This window comes from Leuciscus leuciscus (genome assembly GCF_965113295.1).
Source record: "Leuciscus leuciscus genome assembly, chromosome: 4".
Lineage (NCBI taxonomy): Eukaryota > Metazoa > Chordata > Actinopteri > Cypriniformes > Leuciscidae > Leuciscus > Leuciscus leuciscus.
The window spans coordinates 16,796,948-16,818,028 of record NC_138728.1 but is presented as its reverse complement, the minus strand read 5'-3'; the positions used below and the strand labels follow the sequence as shown (position 1 = coordinate 16,818,028).

General features: G+C 40.0%; 2 protein-coding genes and 1 long non-coding RNA gene across 7 annotated transcripts in view; 2 read left to right on the top strand and 1 right to left on the bottom strand.

The window, feature by feature from the left end:
• LOC309497938 overlaps window positions 1-9,271 on the top strand; it is a 33,254-nt gene extending 23,983 nt beyond the window's left edge. Inside the window, exon 2 of the long non-coding RNA XR_014205771.1 lies at window positions 8,029-9,271. This is a non-coding gene — a long non-coding RNA (uncharacterized lncRNA). The remainder of the gene's footprint in view (window positions 1-8,028) is intronic.
• LOC309496358 (uncharacterized protein) lies at window positions 539-2,364 on the top strand (the record flags this gene model as incomplete). Its single annotated transcript, XM_082166352.1, has 3 exons — window positions 539-560; window positions 626-1,366; window positions 1,763-2,364. The coding sequence occupies 3 exons, from the start codon at window positions 539-541 to the stop codon at window positions 2,362-2,364; spliced, it is 1,365 nt and encodes a 454-aa protein (XP_082022478.1).
• Window positions 9,272-14,285: 5,014 nt separating the features above from the next.
• On the bottom strand, window positions 14,286-20,921 carry LOC309497876 (uncharacterized protein). Of its 5 annotated transcripts, XM_082168260.1 has the most exons (9): window positions 20,652-20,919; window positions 20,364-20,459; window positions 19,666-20,022; window positions 19,252-19,557; window positions 18,886-19,161; window positions 18,108-18,122; window positions 17,996-18,071; window positions 16,290-16,356; window positions 14,286-16,123 (listed from the first exon to the last, which is right to left on the bottom strand). In XM_082168260.1, the coding sequence occupies exons 2-9, from the start codon at window positions 20,407-20,409 to the stop codon at window positions 15,764-15,766; spliced, it is 1,503 nt and encodes a 500-aa protein (XP_082024386.1). In that variant the 5' UTR covers window positions 20,410-20,459; window positions 20,652-20,919; the 3' UTR covers window positions 14,286-15,763. The 5 variants fall into 5 exon arrangements, with proteins under 5 accessions (XP_082024386.1, XP_082024384.1, XP_082024388.1 ...); XM_082168258.1 differs by having other exon boundaries at window positions 17,996-18,122; window positions 20,652-20,916; XM_082168262.1 differs by lacking the exon at window positions 19,666-20,022 and having other exon boundaries at window positions 17,996-18,122; window positions 20,652-20,921.
• Between the last annotated feature and the right edge of the window lie 160 nt (window positions 20,922-21,081).

Below are 21,081 nucleotides of genomic sequence, written 5' to 3'. Positions count from 1 at the left end.
ATGTATATTGTGTTCCAGTGTCATGTACAGCTTTACACATCTGTTATGTTATCTGGTAATTTACATGTGGTAATGTTATGTTATCCTAGACTCACTTAATTTATGTCATTTATTTCTTCTTTCCTTTGTTTAGACCACACACACTATTGCAATGTAACCAGTGAACTTGATGGACATTAAAGTCATTCAAATGGGTTCCCTGTCTCGGTGTTCTTACCGACACACCATGGCGATGACCAATTCTACTTAATAACCAGTCCACCTTCATTACAAAATTGGTCCTTCGAGCCGGATCCAGGTCATTACCTTGGCAACTCCAGAGTCGGCGATGTCAAAGTCTGCTCCTGCCTCATCCCGCCGTCCACAAAGAGCAATTCAGAGGCCTGTTTACCTAGATGACTACGTGGTCGACTATGCTGGGAACCCATCAGGACAGGCTGTTAGACCTAAAAAGAAGGTAATTGTGGCTTCAACACCCATCTCCTCTTACCAGCCATTCGGAACAGCTGGTTCATCAGAGGACTTTATGCTGCAAATAATGGAAATTACTAAGCAGCAGAGCGAGACTGCTAGGCGCCAAACAGAACTATTGGAACTCCTCAAGCATCTGCTCACTCCTCACAAGCATCATCCCGACATCAGACACCTAGAGCCCAGATCCTGAAATCAGTGGAAAAGGGACAGTTGAGATCCGATGCTAGCCCTGATGATGTCTGCTCGAATCGTCATCCTTGGCCACAGCCTGCCAAACCCCAACCTGCTTTCTTTGAGGAGCTTTCACAAGTATTGAGGAAAACCCAAATCAGAGACACTCCTTTCCAGTCACCACCTCCTGTGAGTAGAGAGACTACCCTGTCGGCGCACCAGTACGCCTCACCATGCAGCAGTTCTCCGTCAGACCCCATCAGAACCCAGGTGCACAACAGAGAAGAGCCCTGGATGAAACCATTGCCTCCTCATCCTGAACAGAGGCCGAGCCCGACAACCCAGCTTCCTTTCTATCAAGTATCAGCCACAGAGGCCTTTCCAGTACACAGGCAGTTTGCTTCAGAGTCTGAGCCGATGCCAAGAACTGTGTACCCAGTTACAACATCTCAGCTTAGGGCTGAGGCTCTACCCTACACTTCCCATCCCTCATCATACTGGGCTCCAACAGTAGAAGGCCCAACCTTCCCAGATTTTATTAAAGAAGACAGAGCTCAGTACGTGGAACTTAGGATCGCTCTGGACAACCTGCTTCACCCACAGTTACCAGAGCATTATAAGTACTCCATCCTTCTTAAGCATGTGAAGGTGCCTAATGGTCACAGACTGGTGTTAGCACATGCAGAGTCAGTCATGCCTTACACTAACGCCCTGCAAGCCGGTGACCTAATGGAGAAAAAAAACCTTGGGAGAACCCAGGCTCAGTCGGGGGCCAGTTCTCCTCTGGCATTTATGAGCTAGAGGCCGGATTGTAGTTTGAACTGTGGGATTATATGAATGCCTGGCTGAAGAGATGCGACTTTAATCTAGTTTTAAACTGGGAGAGTGAGTCTGAGCAACGAACAGTATCAGGAAGACTATTCCAGAGTTTTGGAGCCAAATGTGAAAATGCTCTCCCTCCTTTGGTGGTTCTGGATATCCTAGGTATGACCAAAAGCCTTGAATTTAGTGATCTTAAAGAGCGCGATGGATTATAGGGTGATAGAAGATCCGTTAAATAGACTGGAGCTAAGCCGTTTAGGGCTTTATAAGTCAGTATGGTCTCTTTATAAGTCAGTATTTATAAGGTATGGTCGTCCCTACCAGTTCGTACTGAAGGAAATAGAGACTTTGGAGAGCCTGCCGCCTATCCGTGCCGGTGACGAACGAGCATTCGACGACTTTTCCCTCAGAGTCCAAGCAATAGTCGGCATGCTCAAAGCCCTAAAGGGGGACGGGATTGAAGAACTGCACAGTGGGTCAAATGTGAAACGTCTTTTGAATCGTCTTCCTCGTTCACAACAAACTCAATTCAGGAGGCATCACCTCAAGAGAAACCCAGACAAGACTAAGTTCTCCCTCCTCGAATTTGCAGATTGGCTGCAGCTAGAAGCTAACTGTATGGAATTTGATCCAACTGACGAGACAGGGGCCACAAAGCGAGATCAAAGGGTAGCATTTCGTGGACAAAGTAAACACACCACCATATTGCATGGCGTGGAACAAAGACAAGTCATAGAACCAATAACCAAACCCAAGGCAGTTTATCTTAAAGTACCCACCAAGCCCAAAGCCATCTGTCCATACTGCAGTGCTGAACATTACCTTAGCCAATGTACCACATTCACAGCATTAACCAAAGAGCAAATGGTTGGCTGGATCAAAGACAATAAACGGTGACACATTTGCTGTACTTGATGATGGCTCAGAGCGCACCATTTTGCTCGACTCGGCTGCACAACACCTCGGTTTAAAGGGCAGACCAGAGCAACTGAATTTACGGACGGTGCATCAAGACATCAGGACATTGCACGGTACTTCTGTGAATTTCAGCTTATCCACCCCAAGTAACCCAAGAAAAAAGTTCAACATCCATGGAGCCTTTACAGCAGATCAATTTGGACTAGCAGAATACAACTATCCGGTGAATACCCTGCAGGAAAGGTACAGACACCTCAGAGGGATACCAATACCACCTCTGGTCAAAGCTTGTCCCCTACTGCTTATTGGTTCAGATCATACTGAGCTCATAACCCCAATTGAACCAGTGCGATTGGGCCCACCTGGGGGTCCAGCCGCTATAAGAACTTGTCTCGGCTGGACCTTGCAGGGCCCCTCCAAGCATCTGCAGGATCAACTCCCAGTCTCACAGTGTCTGTTCACATCTAACTGTTCCCCATCTGTAGAACTGTTTCATCAAATTGAAAAGTTATGGCAGATGGACATCCTGCCTTATCGCAGTGAAAAGATGGTGATCAGGTCACAACAAGACCAAGAAGCATTGAATATGCTGGAGACACAGACAGTGCGAGTGAAAGTGGATGGAATTGAACGATACGCCACTCCACTTTTGAGAGTTAAAACCATGCCTCTGTTACATGCTCCAAAGGATGCTGTGATGGGCCACCTCCGTAACACTGAACGTCGGTTAGCTAAAGACCTGCCATTGGCTAACAAGTATCAAGAAGAGATCCAAAAACTGGAGAAAGCTGGTTATGCCATTAAAATACCACCTCAAGAGGCAGCCCAGTCTACAGAATCATGGTATCTGCCCCACCATATTGTGACCCACAATGGGAAACATAGAGTGGTGTTTAACTGCTCGTACACCTTTAATGGGGACAATCTAAACAAACAGCTATTACCTGGACCTACGCTGAGCCCCTCTCTCCTTAGAGTGTTAATCCGCTTCAGAGAACATCGAGTGGCCATCAGTGGAGACATAAAGGGGATGTTCTACCAGATCCGGTTGCTCCCCAAAGACAAACCCCTTCTAAGGTTCTTGTGGCGGGACCTAAAGCCTGGGAACCCACCGGACGTGTACGAATGGCAGGTCCTTCCATTTGGCACAACCTGTAGCCCCTGTTGTGCGACATTTGCATTGCAGCAACACGTTCTCACCCATTGCCATCAGGGTGATAAGAGAAGACAATCAGTTGAACGCTGTTTTTATGTTGACAACTGTTTACAGAGCACTCCATCCTCAGTTGAAGCCCGTGAGCTAATCGATGGATTAAGGTCCTTACTGGTTTCAGGTGGGTTTGAAATCCGTCAGTGGGCGAGCAATGAGGCCTCCGTGATTAGTCATCTCCCCAAAGAGGCTAGATCAGAAAACACTGAGTTGTGGATTTCCCGCAGTCAATCAGACCCTCAAGAAATGACCCTGGGATTAAACTGGCATTGCGTACCAGACACCCTACATTACTGCCACCGTCCTCTATCCTACCATGAGGTAACAATGAGAAACATATACCGGGTCCTCGCCAGCCAGTACGACCCCTTGGGTTACATAATACCTTTCACAACCAGGGCCAAAATCCTAGTGAGACAATTATGGGAGAAAGAACGGGAATGGGACGACCCCCTTCTTCCTTCTGAGCTGCTGCAGGCCTGGCAAAAATGGGAAGCAGAACTGGAACATCTACCACTAATCACTATACCCCGGTGTTATGTGTCAGCCACACTAGATGTCCCAGAGGTGGAACGAGAACTTCATATCTTCTGCGACGCCTCTGAATCAGCCTATGGGTCAGTAGCATACCTACGTACTGAACAGCAAGGTCAAGTTGAGCTGGCATTCGTCCATGCCAGATCCAGAGTATCTCCAAAAAGGCAACAGTCAATACCCAGGCTTGAGCTATGCGCTGCCCTCACTGGAGCACAGTTAGCCAAACTACTCCATAATGAGCTCTCACTGGAAATCGGGAACACATTCTTGTGGAGTGACTCAACAACAGTACTCACCTGGCTGAAATCAGAGTCCTGCAGATTCAAAGTTTTTGTAGGAACCAGAGTAACTGAGATACAAGAACTTACCGAAGGTCATTGTTGGCGCTATGTAGATTCAGAGAGGAACGCTGCAGATGACATTACACGTGGCAAAACCTTGCTTGAATTATCCCAACCTAATCGATGGAGTAAGGGGCCTGACTTCCTTTACCTACCACCTGAATCATGGCCAGAAAATCCTCCCATTGTACTGAATGAGGACCCTATTGAGCTTCGTAAAGCAAAGTTTTGTGGCCTCACTTTGACTGATCCTGTAACACCACTGCCAGATGCGACTCCTGGATGCAACTCCTGGAAGCTACCTCCAGATCCCTGCATGAGGCGACGGGAAAAACAGGTGACCCCAGATCACTGGAGTACCAGCAGGCTGAAACAGACCTATTACGGAAAGCCCAATTAGACAGTTTTCCAACAGAATACCAGGCTCTTACAACTGGTAAGCCAATCCCTTCATCTAGTCGTCTGTTCACATTGTCACCAGAGTTAGATAAAACGACTGCGCTCATCCGTGTAGGAGGACGACTACGTCAAGCTACCCACTTAAGTTACAGTACAATACATCCCATAGTCTTGGACCCAAAACACCCTATAACTCGCCTCCTCATTAAGCAATACGATACCAAACTCTGTCATTCTGGTCCAGAAAGGATATTCGCAGAAATGCGAAGATGCTACTGGATCCTCAGAGGGAGAGAAGCAATAAGGCGCCATCAACATTCCTGTGTCGAATGCCAAAGGTGGAGAGCCAAACCTAACATACCAAAGATGGCAGAACTTCCTCCCGCCAGAGTCCGCCTACTGAAACCAGCCTTCTTTTCCACAGGGGTAGATTGCTTTGGCCCATTCCAGGTAAAACGAGGGAGGAGCAATGAAAAGAGGTGGGGAATCATTTTTAAGTGCATGACTATCCGCTGTGTCCACTTGGATCTACTGAGTAACATGGATTCAGATTCCTTTCTGATGGCTCTTAGGCGTATGGTTGCTCGACGTGGAACTCCTTCGGAAATCCTAGCGGATCAAGGCACCAATTTTCGAGGAGGTGATAAAGAGCTACAGACAGCTTTCACATCCATGAGTCCACATCTCCAAACCCAATTAGCAAAACAGAAGATACAGTTCCGGTACAACCCCCCAAATGCCCCACATTTCGGAGGTATGTGGGAGCGTGAAATTCGCTCAGTTAAAACTGCTCTACGTACCATAGTAGGGTCTCAGATCCTTACAGAGGAAGTCCTCCGAACATTCCTTATAGAGGTCGAGGCTATACTCAATGCAAAACCACTGGGGTATGTCTCTTCCGATGTAGCGGATCCAGACCCGGTGACCCCGAACTACCTGTTGATGGGGCGGCCAGATGCATCACTACCACAAGTGATTTACCCAGAATCTGAAATTCTTAGTCGGAAAAGATGGCGGCACTCACAAGTATTGGCAGATCAGTTTTGGACAAGTTTTATTAAGAATTACTTGCCCACCCTGCAACCACGTCAAAAATGGATGAGTGACTGCAGCAACCTCACACCTGGGACTGTTGTTATGGTAATAGACCACCAACTTCCTCGTGCTCTGTGGCCTGTCGGCAAGGTAATAACCACATACCCTGGATCGGATGGCCGGGTCCGCTCTGCAAAGATCGAGGTAAAAAACAAGCACTACCATCGACCAGTCTCTCGTCTCATCACACTGCCTGCCATCCCAGATAATGACCCTACAACAGACTAACAAAGAATATGGAAAGTACATTTGCAAAGCAAATGTAGGGGCGGCTGTTAAAGAGGAGGTCAGCAGTGCCATCTGCTGGACAACTATATTATCCATCCAACAAATATACTAATAAGCCGACATAGTGATCATGCCCCGATCACGCTGTCATGCCCCGATCACGCTGACGGACAGCCAATCACATCGTAGCATTGGTCAAATGACCGTGCGCATAACTTTTTAGTTTCGTTTCGCCTTATCGTTGAGAGATGGTTCGTGTGTTGTTTTTGTTCCCAATTCCTGCCAGATTTGTGTGCGTCAATGACTCAAAGTAAGTGTTAATTCATCTTACATATATTGCTGTTGCTGCTGATCAAGATTAATCGCTGAGTTGTTTATATGTAAGATAGAGAGATGCACGAAAGACCCGCGGCTCTGTGTTGTGTAAACAGTATTGCATTATGTGAACTTGTTTATGCTATTGTAGCATATTTCAGCCTAATACAAATGTTAGTTAGATTAGATGTAGGATGAACCAGTCAAATGTACACTTTAATGTATATTGACCTGTATGCATATACATGTAGATTTGGTTCATAAAGCCAATAAGTTTAAGGATTCACATTATTTATGTATATTGTGTTACAGTGTCATGTACAGCTTTACATCTGTTATGTTATCTGGTAATTTACATGTGGTAATGTTATGTTATCCTAGACTCACTTCATTTATGTCATTTATTTCTTCTTTCCTTTGTTTAGACCACACACACTATTGCAATGTAACCAGTGGACTTGATGGACATTAAAGTCATTCAAATGGGTTCCCTGTCTCGGTGTTCTTACCGACACACCATGGCGATGACCAATTCTACTTAATAACCAGTCCACCTTCATTACAGTCATCAAGGCCTCAATGAAGGGGATTATGTGAACAGAAAGGGGGTTCACAATGTAAATGCGCAGCCCATATTGTGATTCTTAATATTCCAGATTAGTAATATTATATCAAATTAAAAAAAGGCAGTTGACTAAAATCTTCCATATCACAAATGTGAAAGCAAAATGGCCAGGATCTGTGCATGACTTAAGAATGTTCAGAGATTCACATTTATGCACATTATTTGAAAGTGGTAAGGAAAGTTCCACAATTAAATATCAAGCTTCAAAAAACCCTTCATTAAATGTTTAATAAAATACAAATATGCTTAGTTCCTTGAGTTTTATTTCAATTGTTCTTCGTAAAGAAAAGCCAGTGGTCAAGTGCCTGCAACATCAGATATTAGACACATGCCTCATGCAACAAATAAAAAGGAAAAGTTGTCTATACACTGCCCACCTGTAGGCCTATGTCTCCTCTGTCTGTGCAGACTCTTCTGTAGGCCTTTCTGTAGATGTGGAATCCTGCAACTTATATTGCAGCCATAAAGCATACAAGTATAAATGAAGTAAAGTTATTTATGCACTTGCAGGTAGGCTAGTTCCTCCATATGACAGTTATCTGAGAGGGTTTATTCACTGTCCAGTGCAATGGAAACAAATGGACATTACAAAGTCTTATACTTTCTTTCCTTTGGAAAGTTAGAAAATGTCCACTTACTGCACATATTTCAGCCACCACTTGGTGTATGTGTTGGTGTATTATGTAAAAGTGCACAAAAGAGGAAAACACAATGCCATTACAATGAACTACACTCAGGAAAAATGTGATCAATAACTCATGGCAAAATATTTTTACATTAACATAAGTTTATCAGTTTTCATTTTCAAGTCAAAGCAATTCATCATTACTCAAGATTTAACAGTTGAAATGACTATACGGCCTTAATTTAATGCAGCAAAATTTATTTTACAGTGTAGGCTACTAAGATCTTTTCTTCTTTTTTTCTCAGCCTTTTTCTTGGTTGCTTTTATAAACAGACAACCATTTATTTAACAGTACCTTTTATAAAAGAGACTATAATATAGGCTAACTAAAAATTACCATTATGTAGAATATTTTTGTACTTCACTTTTATTTGTTTCCATGTTCTAGTGTGGTGACTCTGACATTACAATGAACAAAGTAATTATGCAATTATTAAAATACAAATATATAGGCTATTAAGTGATAAAAGACATCTAACATGGCCACTTCTAACGGATTTAAATTGTCTGCTACTTTTTGCCAGCCCTCTCTCCTGGCTTTTGCAGACTTTGAGGTGTTCCCTGGCGTTTTAATTAAACATTAAAATTCCGAATAAACTTCGACTATCTTCCTCTGCTGAGGAGAAAAACTGAGCGCGCTCTTTGGCCATGGTGAGCAGCCAATAGCAGCGTTGCTGATCAATGTTTCTACTATCGATACATATCCCCTTTTCAACCAGCGCATGAACGCGCAATTATCTCACTAACTCAATCCAGCGAAATTAATCATATCCAGCAGGTGTGTTCGAAGAACCTAATTAGCCAGATCATGATTACCACGATGATATCATCTTGGATGTCTCATTAGATCTCGGATGTTTTAAGCAACGTACGAAGAACGGGCCCCTGGTCTGTATGATACTTTGTAGTTAAATTTCCTTCATTTAATTTCTTGTGTAGCTAAAAACATAATTTTTTTTCTTCATATCCAACTTTCCTGTGCAGAAATCCTGAACGAAGGTCGAAAAGGCTGAGATGAAGGAAACCAAACGTCTACACATTCCTCCAAGACTGCTGAAGTTCCTGTATGAACAACTGAAAACCCATGTAAAGTTTAAGCTTTTGTCAAATATCTTAATGGACCTTTAACTGAACATACCGAAGAAGGAAAGTTTTTCACGCAAGTTGTTCACTCCAAAATGAAAATAATGTCATTAATTACTCACCCTCCTGATGTTCCAAACCTGCAAGACTTTAGTTCATCTTCAGAACAAAAATGAAGATCTTTTTAATTAAATCTGAGAGCTTTCTCTTCCTCTGTTGACAGCTTTCGCAACTACCACTTTCAAGCTCCAGAAAGGTAGTAAAGACATCATTAAAGTAACACGGTGTCCTAACCAAATGCAATGCGATAAGATTCTAGCAACAAGCAGTTTTTCTGTCCACACCAAATGCATCGTGACCATGTAAAGCGACAAAATCAATTAAAAACCAAAAAACCAATCAGAACAGTGTGTGGGCAGGTTCTCTTGGCAAGTGCACAGCAATCACAATGAAATTGATAAGTAAATAATCAAATTCATAAATATTACACCATTTAAACAACCGAGTGACTGAAACGATCTTTGTCAAAGAATACACCTGTTTGTTCACAATGAGTTGACAGTTGTTGTTTTTGTGTAGTGTTCCAGCTGAAAAATAGAAACCGTTTCTAAAATAGAATCGTCACTTGTCACTGTTAGGACAAAAACTCTGATTGACATGGAAAATATACCCTTTATCGTGTGTTGCGTGTAGTTAGAACACAGTGTAATCTATGTCTTTTCATTGGTTTAACCCCCCAAAAAAGCGATGCAAATGCTTTGTGTGTGAAAAAAAACCCAAATTGTCTTTTGTCACAATTTTTTATACATTCACATGAGCATCTCAGTGGCTTGTGTTCTCACCCTGCTGGGTCAGCAGCGATCTATATTTTGTGAGAAAAAATGTAATTCTTTTTTCTTCTTCACACAAAACATTTGTGCCACTTCATACATTTGAGGTTAAACCCCTGGAGTCACATGGATTACATTTATGTCTGTATACCTTTCTGAACCTTGAAATTGGTAGTTGCGTAAGATGTAAATGGAGGGACAGAAATCTCTCAGATTTCCTCAAAAAGATCTTAATTTTTGTTCTGAAGACGAATGGAAGTCTTGTGGGGTATGGAACAACATGAGCGTGAGTAATTAATGACAATTAAAATTTGTGGATGAACTAACCCTTTAAGGAATACGGTGTTACTCTTACAGAAAAATGGCATCAACACTAACATTTCACTCTACTATTGACTGTCTAAAGCTATTTTTAATGATAAAAGCAGCAGACCTGTATTTGTATTCCATTTTTTTTTTTTTTTTTTTTTTTTCTGTATCGTATTTTGTATTGTATTGCATTTAAAAATGTTTTGACTCTTGACTTTCACAGTTTATGAAGATTTTTTCAAATAATTTTGTGAGCTATTTGGTGCAACACCAATATTGTGCAAGTACCTTCTCATGTTTCTTTTTTTAATTCTGTCTCTTGTTTGTTTAATGTCTAAAAACGTATTCCACAATACAAGCACTTTTTAATGGTGCTTTGTACATGGTTTCATTTATGTCATATATATATATTACCCAATAAAATACCCAATTTACCCAATGAATGTATTTAAGAATGTTTACATGAAAATTTTTATAAAAAATAAACCATGTTGAATTTGTATATATCGTTCTTGAATTATTTGCCACCAAAATATATGCTATAAAATTTCTATAAATATAGAAATTTCTGTATAAGGATTATCCGTTAATAGTACAGAAAATGTACCGTTAATATACAGAATTTTCCGTTTGGTGAAGGAACTGTCCGGAATTTAACGGAAAATGTCCTGGTAATTTTCTGCCAGTACATTATCCGTTTTTTTACGGAATTATTTTTTACAGTGTAACACTACGAGCAATCACAACAATAAGCCCCATATGCTTAGCTACCAGCGGCGCTGCTGTATCCAGTCGGCAAAACAGCAAAAACGTCCTTCTTGCAAAGGAAGGATTCGAGCGCCGTCTTCTGTTCCTCTTTTAGATAAAAAGCCAAGTCTAACTGGTTCATTGTACCGGCCAAAGCCGTTTCAAACAACTGGTGTTCATCCATAGCCATCTTGCAATGTTTACTAATGACTTCGACGTCACAACGCTGTCGTCATCTGTTTAGCTCGCCTCTGGCCCGCCTATGTCAGATTACCCGATGTCATTGGTGCAGCTTGGATACAAGGGCATATTTAATGAGCATCATTACTCAACGCCAGAGTAACTCGCTGAGCAAATTAAATTTGTGCTCTCGCGAGAACTCTGGATTTCCAGGGTAGTAGTTATCAACATTATGGCAGAAATGCTGTTGAGCTTAACTTAACCCCAAATTCTCCTTTAAACATCAAATATTGTGGTAGCAGTTCTTGTACAGCCCGTGTCAATGCGACTGGATTGAGTGAAAAATAAACGAATACAGTAAGTACTTGATGACTGCAGACTGTCTAAAAGAAAAGTAAAAAAACAAAACATTACTGTTATTTTTTTGATCACGTATTTGTATATAAATTACATCAGCCCTGGTAGGGACTGCCCAGTGTATGAGCGTTACTGGCCTCTAAACCCCCTGGAAGGCCTAAAAGTCAAGTAAAGCAAAGCGCCAAGAAACCCAAGCGCCAAGAAACCCCAGTATGGAGTCAATATAGGGCCATATATATCTGCAAAATAAAACAATGTTTTGCAAACAAAAAATATGTTTTGCAAAAAAAAATATGTTTTGCAAATAAAAATAAGAGTATTGAGAATTTTTTTTGCTTTTTTGCAAGTAAAAAAAAAATTATTGCAAAAGAAAAGTTAACCACTGAGAGAAAAAATAAAGTTTAGCAAAGTAAAACTTCAGCAGCATTGACTTTGCAACACATATTTCCCTTTGCGCCGCTCCTTTAAATCCGCGTTTCAGTCATCTGTGCCTCTGCGGCGCAAGCTTTCCTTTGCGCTTCATTTTTCTTTGCGCCTCGCTTTGTGTCCCTGATTTGACGTGGGGGGAGGGGTCAAGAGGTTGGGGTGTGTACAAGGGACGAAGGCGCGTCCCTCTCGTAACGTCATCAGCGCGAGCCCCAGACCGACTGGATCGATCGAAATGGCGGAGCAGAGACATGTGAGGCTGCGTTCCAGTCCACTTTTAGACACGCACTTGCGAACTTCCCTAAGCACTTCCCCTTGGGGGAATCCCTGCCGCCATTTTGAAGTGCGTTCCACTTCGTGAAGTGGACGAGGGAAGTTTATATGGACAGACCCTCGTTCCCTCGATTTTGACCGAGGGAGCGAGTCTGCTTCAATGTACACTTCAGGCACCTATATGTCCCACAATGCAGTACGATTGTGACGTCACCACATATCTCATCTAATCACCACCACAACAGACAACTCTATGATATATTAATAATATATATTTTTAATTTAAAACAACCCAAACACACCTATAAACATTTGGATGCTGCATTAAACAAATTCTTAAAGGGAAACAAAATGTAAATAATAAATCAACTCCACAGCTGATTCCAAGTGATCAAGGGCTTAGGACGTTCCATTTCAGCCCATTGCAGTTTCCGCCAGTAGTGAGCACTCGCAATGACGTACATCCGAGTGAACGAGACGGAGGGAAGTTAGCGAGTGAAGGGCATGACAATTTTGGACTGGAACGCAGCCCGGGTGATGGATCATAGGTATGTATTATTGACAATAATAGTCTGGGGCTCGCGCTGATGACGTTACGAGAGGGACGCGCCTTCGTCCCTTGTACACACCCCAACCTCTTGACCCCTCCCCCCACGTCAAATCAGGGACACAAAGCGAGGCGCAAAGAAAAATGAAGCGCAAAGGAAAGCTTGCGCCGCAGAGGCACGGATGACTGAAACGCGGATTTAAAGGAGCGGCGCAAAGGGAAATATGTGTTGCAAAGTCAATGCTGCTGAAGTTTTACTTTGCTAAACTTTATTTTTTCTCTCAGTGGTTAACTTTTCTTTTGCAATAATTTTTTTTTTACTTGCAAAAAAGCAAAACAAATTCTCAATACTCTTATTTTTATTTGCAAAACATTTTTTTTTTTGCAAAACATTTTTTTTGTTTGCAAAACATTGTTTTATTTTGCAGATATATATGGCCCTATATTGACTCCATACCCCAGCCCCTCCGGGCTTTTGCAGCACCTCAGGCCAGGAATCAGAGAGTGGGGGTCTTATCAGAAAAGCCCTATCGTCCAAAGAGAAGCAATCCATGAAGAATTAAGGAAGATGTTAGACTTGAACATTACTGAGTTGTTTGGATGCATCCGAAACGTTTTGTTGCAGCCTAAGTCTCTCTTGGCTTTGGGGCTATGTCACAAAGTATACAAATAATAAGCAGATTCTTTTAAAACAAGAATTACAGAGAAAATGTTTTCTTGTGTTTTTAAATTACACCAAACAAGCCTCTGTTCCGTTCTGTTCAGGTTTGATTTTTCCAGTACTCACCTGTTCCACAAACTATATTCAACACCTGCCCACTTTGGCAGAATTTTAGTGTGTGTCGACCTGCTCCTGATCTTTCTTGTCTCAGTTTAGGTCCTCACAATACTTCATTTTGTGTTAATGTCACACAAAGCTGTGTCTGTATTCTCCTCAATAACATCATAAAAGAAAGCAGAAAATTTATTCATGTTTATTTGCCAAGGGACATTATAAGACCATAAGTATGGAAGCTTATTTCTGCCACAGAATAAAAAATAAAAAAAGGTATTGCGACTTTTTTTCCCCTCACAATTGCGAGTTTACATCTCACAATTCTGACTTTTTTTCTCATAATTTATGATATAAACTCACAATTGTGAGTTATGTCAGAACTGTGAGATATAAACTCGCAATTCTGACTATTTTTCTCAGACATTATTACTCGCAATTGTGAGTTTATATTATGTAATATACAGCGAATTCCAAACAGCGTTTTTGCTCCCTTGAAGGGCACTTCAGGAAGGGGACGCCGTTACTTCAGGAAGGGGACGCTGTTTGTAGGAGCATTCCAAACAAAAGTGAACAACTGAATCCCTTCACGAAGGGCCCTTCAACCGGTTCGCGAAGGGAACATGTAATGGTCACTTCAATTAAGTAATTTAATTATTTAATGTTACGTTCTTCCCTTCGAAGTGAGTAGGGCATAGGGATGCTCACTTCCGATTGGAATTTAAGTCAGAATTGTATGATATAAACTCGCAATTGCAAGAAAAAAGTCAGAATTGCAAGTTTATATCTCACAATTGCAAGTTTATGTCACGCAATTCTGACTTTATAACTCGCAATTGCGAATTTATATCTTACAATTCTGACATTATAACTCTATTCATCAGATCAGTCAAAAAGACAGACAGAGGAAACTGTGAAATAACAGAAAGCAGGAGACGAAGTATTGCTTAAAAAATAGCACTTTATTGAATAATCTTTGCGTAGGCCTATATGTTTCAATGCTCAGTAGGACTCTGAACTTCATTCCTACTTCGTCTACCCAGCACAAGTTCAACAAGTGTTATTTTACCAATTTAAAAGCAACTAGAATTACAGGAAGTGACAAATATTTTTGTGAAGAAACCTCAAAATTATAAGATTAAACAACAGTAACAACCACTACAAGAGCAAGTAAAATAAGTCAAATGAAAAGCAATATAATAAAAATGATTACATTGTTAAATGACACGTAATAAATGATTATATGATTAAATGGAATAACTAAAAGATTATACAGTATGATTATAAATGAATGAGCAAAAACAAAGAAAATAAAACAAAATGTATGGTTGCTACACACTCACACATTGCTATTAAACGGATAGTTCACCCAAAAATGAAAATTCTGTCATTAATTACTCATCTTCATGTCGTGCCAAACCCGTCAGAATTTCATCTTTGTAACACAAATGAAAATCTTTTTTAATGAAATCTAGAGATTTCTGTCCCTCCTTTAACAGCCTATGCAACTACCACTTTCAAACTCCAGAAAGGCATAAAGACATCATAAAACGACATGAAGGTGAGTAATTAAGGACAAAATGTTCATTATTGGGTGAACTATCCCTTTAAGAACCCTAATATCCTATTATGCATTTTGTGGACATTAGAGAAGAATTTGAAGCTTTAATTGGCAATGTTGTAAACACAACAAAGAAAGTCAAAAGGCTTAGGAAATGTACAACAATTGACAATCTATACAAATATATATGAAAACAATTAAAGAAATTGATAGATCCTTTGTTTTCTTTATTTTGTGTAAGTCCACTTTCTTGTGGGAATGTAAAATGAATGTAAATCATTTTTAAAAAGTCATCCGTATAAGTTTTCAAATATGTTCAATCTGAGATTTCAAACTCAATTCCTTCCTGGCCCCATCAGTGTTATGTGTAGCCTCAAAAGGGCTGAATGAAAATCTAAGACCGATTATGTTACTCATTAAATCAGAAGTGGCTCTTATCCGGACTATTAACTTGCTGCCTCGAAAGCAGAATCATAGATATGATAGAATGAATCACATTCCTATTTCCATGGCAACTCCAAGGCACTTCAAATAATACCATGGTTTAACCATTTGGTACCGGGCACCAAAAATTGGGGAGAAAAATTTACTGAATACAATAAATGAAAAAGCTGTATAAGAACTACTTGTACAATATTTACAGTGCTCTTTTTATCTTTGTGCCCCTCCTGAAGTCAATCTACACTCCACTGGCTTTAACAGTCATCCGTTCGCTTTTTGGTTTTCCACTTTTCACAACCCATCAGCAACATCTAAAGTTGTGTCATATGTTAGAAATAATGTTAATATTAAAAATGTATATTGTTAACATATATCAGAAATATTTAGGAGAAAACAAATGGCAAAATCTCCCGTTCTCTATGGTTTACGACGTTTAACCACTGCGTAAAGCTGAGAGGAGTCTGCAAACGGCTCTTTCTCGGATTCCTTTGACTCGGATTGTTTAGGGACCACATCTGCTCCCACAATCACCTGAGCCTCTATTGCTCTTGAAGACTCAACTATTGAGCTCTCTGCATTTGCCATTCCTACAGAACAATGTTGGCCCGAAGTGTAGTCAGCATGAAGTGAGGAGGCACTCCCGAACTCTCGTGACTCAGGTGTAAAGTCAATGGAGGAGTAAATGAAGGAGTCTGGATTTTCTGTGGCAGTTCCAGCAGAAGACATCACGACATCATTGGCATAAACAGACTCCGCTTCATTCTCATGTGGAACGGCCTAAAACATTGACAGGGTTGAATCAGCTCTACTGTGTCTGTGTAAATTGTTCAGCAGTTTGTGTACTTTATTAGGTTGGTAAAAAGTTTACGTTTGTTTACAAAGTCAGTTTTTTTTGTAGTGAATAAATCGTTTGTGTGATTTTTTTGTGTCATTTGTAACTCACGTCACTGGTCGAAATGCTTCTTGTAGCACCTTCTCTTCTAGTCTCCTCAAGTTTCATACCCTTTTTTCTGAAAAGAATGTGTTCATGTTTATAATATCAGTTATACACTAGCATCACAGATAGCAAAACCATAAGCCAGACAGGATTGGCTTTTATAAAAAAAATCAACTTGTGCAGTGCAGTGACCCCCAAAAAGTATTTAGTACCTTTGTCACACTTAAAAATGTCTGAATGTTCATTATATTGCAGGTACAAAACGACAAAGCAAGTGGCATCTGCAAACAAATGATGTAAGAGCTTTTCTCAAAACTTTCCTCTCCAAGCCGACCTGGGTCAAAGTGTTTTTTAGTGGATGAGTGAAGGTAACCATTGTGTAATATGTTCATCATATTAGTAAATTTAATAAGTATAGTGTCAAAATATTTTTTGTGAATTTTAGTGTATGTCGACCTGCTCCTGATCTTTCTTGTCTCAGTTTATGTCCTCACAATACTTCATTTTGTGTTAATGTCACACAAAGCTGTGTCTGTATTCTCCTCAATAACACCATAAAAGAAAGCAGAAAATGTATTCATGTTTATTTGCCAAGGGACGTTATAAGATCATAAGTATGGAAGCTTATTTCTGCCACAGAATAAAAAATTGTGAATTGTATATCTGTTTTTAATCATTTAAATGTTAATTTTGCTAATGTTTGTGAAATGTTTTACTTTTACTATTTTATTTTTAACAAATGCCTCTATTGTGTTATATAATGCAATAACATTCATACTTTTTTTGCTTAGATCTATTCATTTGTTCAAACATACATTATGTAAAATGCACTTCATACATATTTGAATACATCACTTCTATGATGAACATGTTTGTAATTTCTAAATTAAAATACATATTTTTGAGGAACAGAAAGTGCCTAAAATGAGAGGCAAAACTCTAAAAAAAAATAAAAATAAAAAAAAGGCTTACAATTAAGTTCTAAACTTACCTATTCCTGTAAGGAAACATGTTATTACGTTTTACTTGATGGTCACATTACATTTTTGGAGTCATTAGATGTAAACTTTTGGTATAATTTCTTTTTTTTATTTCTCAATAGTGCTATTGTGCTATTATTCTTGGAATAAAGTTGTATTTAAATGTTTATTTCCCCATAACTGAATAAATCACTTTCATCTGCAACATATGTCAGAAAAGTGAGAGAGTTTATATAAAACAAAATCCATCAGCTCATTATCATATGTTGAGTCTGTTCTGTGATCCTTATCTTTTCTTCTCTCTAAGTAATTTAGGTTCCACTTTATTTCGATAGTCCACTTTAGACATTCTACTAACTATAAGTAACTTTGCAACTACATGTCAACTTACTCTCATTAGAGTATTAATAGACTGTAGTAGACTGTAGTAAACTGTCAGTAGACTGTTAGGTTATGGTTAGGTGATAGGGTTCGGGTTAGTAGAATAAGTTGAATTGTAGTTGCCAAGTTACTTATAGTCGATAGAATATCTGTTGGGGGACCATCACAATAAAGTGTTAGCAAATATTAAGCAGACAGTCTACTAATACTCTAATGACAGTTAGTTGACATGTAGTTGCAAAGTTAATCATAGTTAAGGTTTAAAGTGGACTATCGAAATAAAGTGTTACCGTAATTTATTATGGTTGTTCTGCTACGGTTCTTAATACCTAATATGTGTCGTTCACCTACCGTACACAGATAAATGTAATGGCACAGAACATAATGATGACCAGCACAGACGCAACAGCAACTCCAGTCATCACAGCAACTCCAGTCATCACAGCAACTCCAGTCATCACAGAGGAAACATTCAAACCTAAAGAAGAATAAAGGAGTGTTTAGAAAACCACTGATGATCCGTTGATTCAATTCAACAAGGGCTAGAGCAGGCATTCTCAACCCTGGTCCTGGAGGGCCACTATCCTGCAGAGTTTAGGTCCAACCTTGATCAAACACACCTGAGCCAGCTAATTAAGCTAATTAAGCCTTTCAGGATTACTGGAAAGCTACAGGCAGGTGAGTTTGATCAAGGTTGGACCTAAACTCTGCAGGACAGTGGCCCTCCAGGACCAGGGTTGAGAATGCCTGGGCTAGAGAGTCATATTTTAATCTTTAAACAACAAAATAACAATGATGGCCGGAGCATATATGAAAAGTGAGAGATTAGCATTAATGACTGATACTGTTACAACTTACTAATCATCAGTTGAAAGATTCTCAATTTCCCACAATCACAATCCTACAAAGGATAAGGAAACCTAAGCCCTCTGCGATTTTCTTCAGTCCACGCTTTAATGACGTAATGCCGCTTTAACTTTCCAGAAGAGATCTGCTGCTCGCGAGCTTGCAGACTCAGCAAAAGTGCACATCGAGGGCGCATATCGTCTGCAAGAGGGGCGCTCGCGGGCACCCTTCTGAAACCTAAAATAACTAATGGGACACCATATACAGTCTTGTGGACTTAACGGACATGCACATACAGTGGCCATTGTAAGTTAAGACAACAAGTGCACATGTGTGGCATTTGGGACAGGGCCATATTTGTGTTCTATGTGATGAATCACTGAACTGAAACTCACGTGCAATAGATAGGAGTTTTCTTGCAGTGCCATGAGTGTTGTTACCGACACACTGCAGAGTGGATGTGTGTGAGAGTGACTGATTTAGAGTGATGGAGCTCCTCAAGCCTGTGCTGTTCAATCGCTCTTCATTGATGAATGTGTTTGAAGAGTTACTGACAGGACGTCCAGACAGATGCCACTCCAGTTCAGGAGAGGGATTCCCATCAACCTCACAGAAACACACAGTTAAATTAGTTCTGTTACAGCTGGAGGAGGGAGAGATTTTAGGGGCATCTGAAAAAGAAAAAGAGAATGATATCATACGTATAGATTTATGGCCGTCTTATAGAGGAGAAAAGAACTGATGCCACAAAAACATCCTACACTGAACATGTAATGTGATGTTGTCCTGTGCTGTTTTGTTCTTGTCCTGTAGCTGGTAGGTTATAGTGCAGGTGAAAGTGACTCTGTGGTGACGGCGAGTAGCATTGAAGTTCAGATCAGAGATGAGGAGCTCCTGTTGTCTGCTGCTCTCACTGAGGGGGATTCTGGGAGTGAAGCTCCATGTGAGAGTTGGTGGAGGAGAGGAGCAGAGAGTCTCAGCAGAGCAGCGCAGACTCACAGAGCTCCCCTCCAACACCTCCTGATCCTGATCCTTATACAGCTTCACTGTGGGTTTGGGGGGAGACTCTGAAATACACACAAATACAAGATTAAGTACACTGACAATAATGGCATGACAAATGCATTTAAAATATTAATTTAACATCTATATAAAAAATGGCTCAAATCACTCACCAATGACATTTACAGTGGACTGGTTTTTTAGGTAGCTGTAATGCAGACTACCACTCTCAATCCTGAAGTAAAATGTGCCATTATGATTTGAACTAACTTTATAAAAAATAGTAGTGCAGTTCTTCTCATGTAGTTTTCCAGTTATTTCCCCTTTAAAGTGATCATGTTTGGGATCGCTGGAGTTAAACATTACTTTATTTACTTTATCTCTGAGCCACAGTCCTATAGCAGCACTCTCAGTGAGGTCTTTGTCATATTTATCCTCAGTCTCAAATGTACACTTTATAATCACACAGGATCCACTGAGAGCTTTAATCTTCTCTGGCAGACTGATGTTGAAATCTCTACAGCAAACACCTACAACACACACATGATGAAAAGCATTCAGACACCAGCAGAAACAATCACTGAAGCATTCAGACAGACAAACACAATTCTGTTATACAAAATGCTAAAAACTAAATAAAAAATTTTTTTTCATCACAAAACATTAATTTGCTTTAAGGGTCATTGTTAAAAGTATAAACATGAGCAGAAAAGAAGCATTGAAGAATTGTATAAATGTTCTTAATTGTCTGTGAGTAAACTATCTGAAGCACCACACATAGACAGAATAATAGTTTAGCACAATTCATGCTCTCATTCGCATCACACTTTAGTCGTTTAAAAACTAGATGTGAAGAGAAAGGAAACCACACCTTGTAGCAGAAAAGAGAAAAGAATGATTTTCTCTGCCTTGTTCATCTCTTCATTAACAGACACTCAGTCCAGTGAGGAAACACACACTTATAAATCTGCACAAACGTGACAAAAATAAACTCATAGAAAATATATATTTACCCCCACTAAGGAATGTAAACTGATCATTTTTGTAAATTTCCTGAAAAAAAACCCTGATATGTATGAACTCATTGTAAGTGTCCAGCAGCTCAATAAACAGAACAACACTGAAAACATAAAAAAAAGAAGAAGATTTCAAGACTTGCCAGAGATAAGAAAAATGTGTTTTTCCTAAATGCAGAAAGAAACCAAGTTCTGTATTGTGGCGTCTGCTGATGACTTGAGACTGTGTGAAACTGTGCTGTGTGAACATAATAAACTGACTGACTGCTAGTGAACAACTCCCTCTATCATCATCAACATACATCCTGTTCACAGACAGAGCAACATTAAATAGTACCTTCCTTTTACAAAGTGGAAAATCATATCAATAATTTAGTAAACTGATCATACTTCAGACTTTGAACTTTAAGACATTCAGTTGCTGTCATTTCCAGTATTAAAACATAATGTGACAGTTCCATCAGTTTCCTGCTCAGAATTCATATAAGAGCGTACATTTTTTTTTAAGTGGTAATGTATTTATAGAATCTGCATTTCCTTATAGCTCATCAGCAGCAGCCTTTATAAATCATT

Excerpts from the sequence above, each read along its gene's own strand:
- LOC309497876 (XM_082168259.1), bottom strand. The coding sequence starts at position 20,409 with ATGAACAAGGCAGAGAAAATCATTCTTTTCTCTTTTCTGCTACAAG. Across the intron at positions 20,023-20,363 it reads TTTCTCTTTTCTGCTACAAG|GTGTTTGCTGTAGAGATTTC; the intron begins GTGTGGTTTCCT and ends TGTGTGTTGTAG. Across the intron at positions 18,123-18,885 it reads AAAACTCCTATCTATTGCAC|GTTTGAATGTTTCCTCTGTG; the intron begins GTGAGTTTCAGT and ends ATTCTTCTTTAG.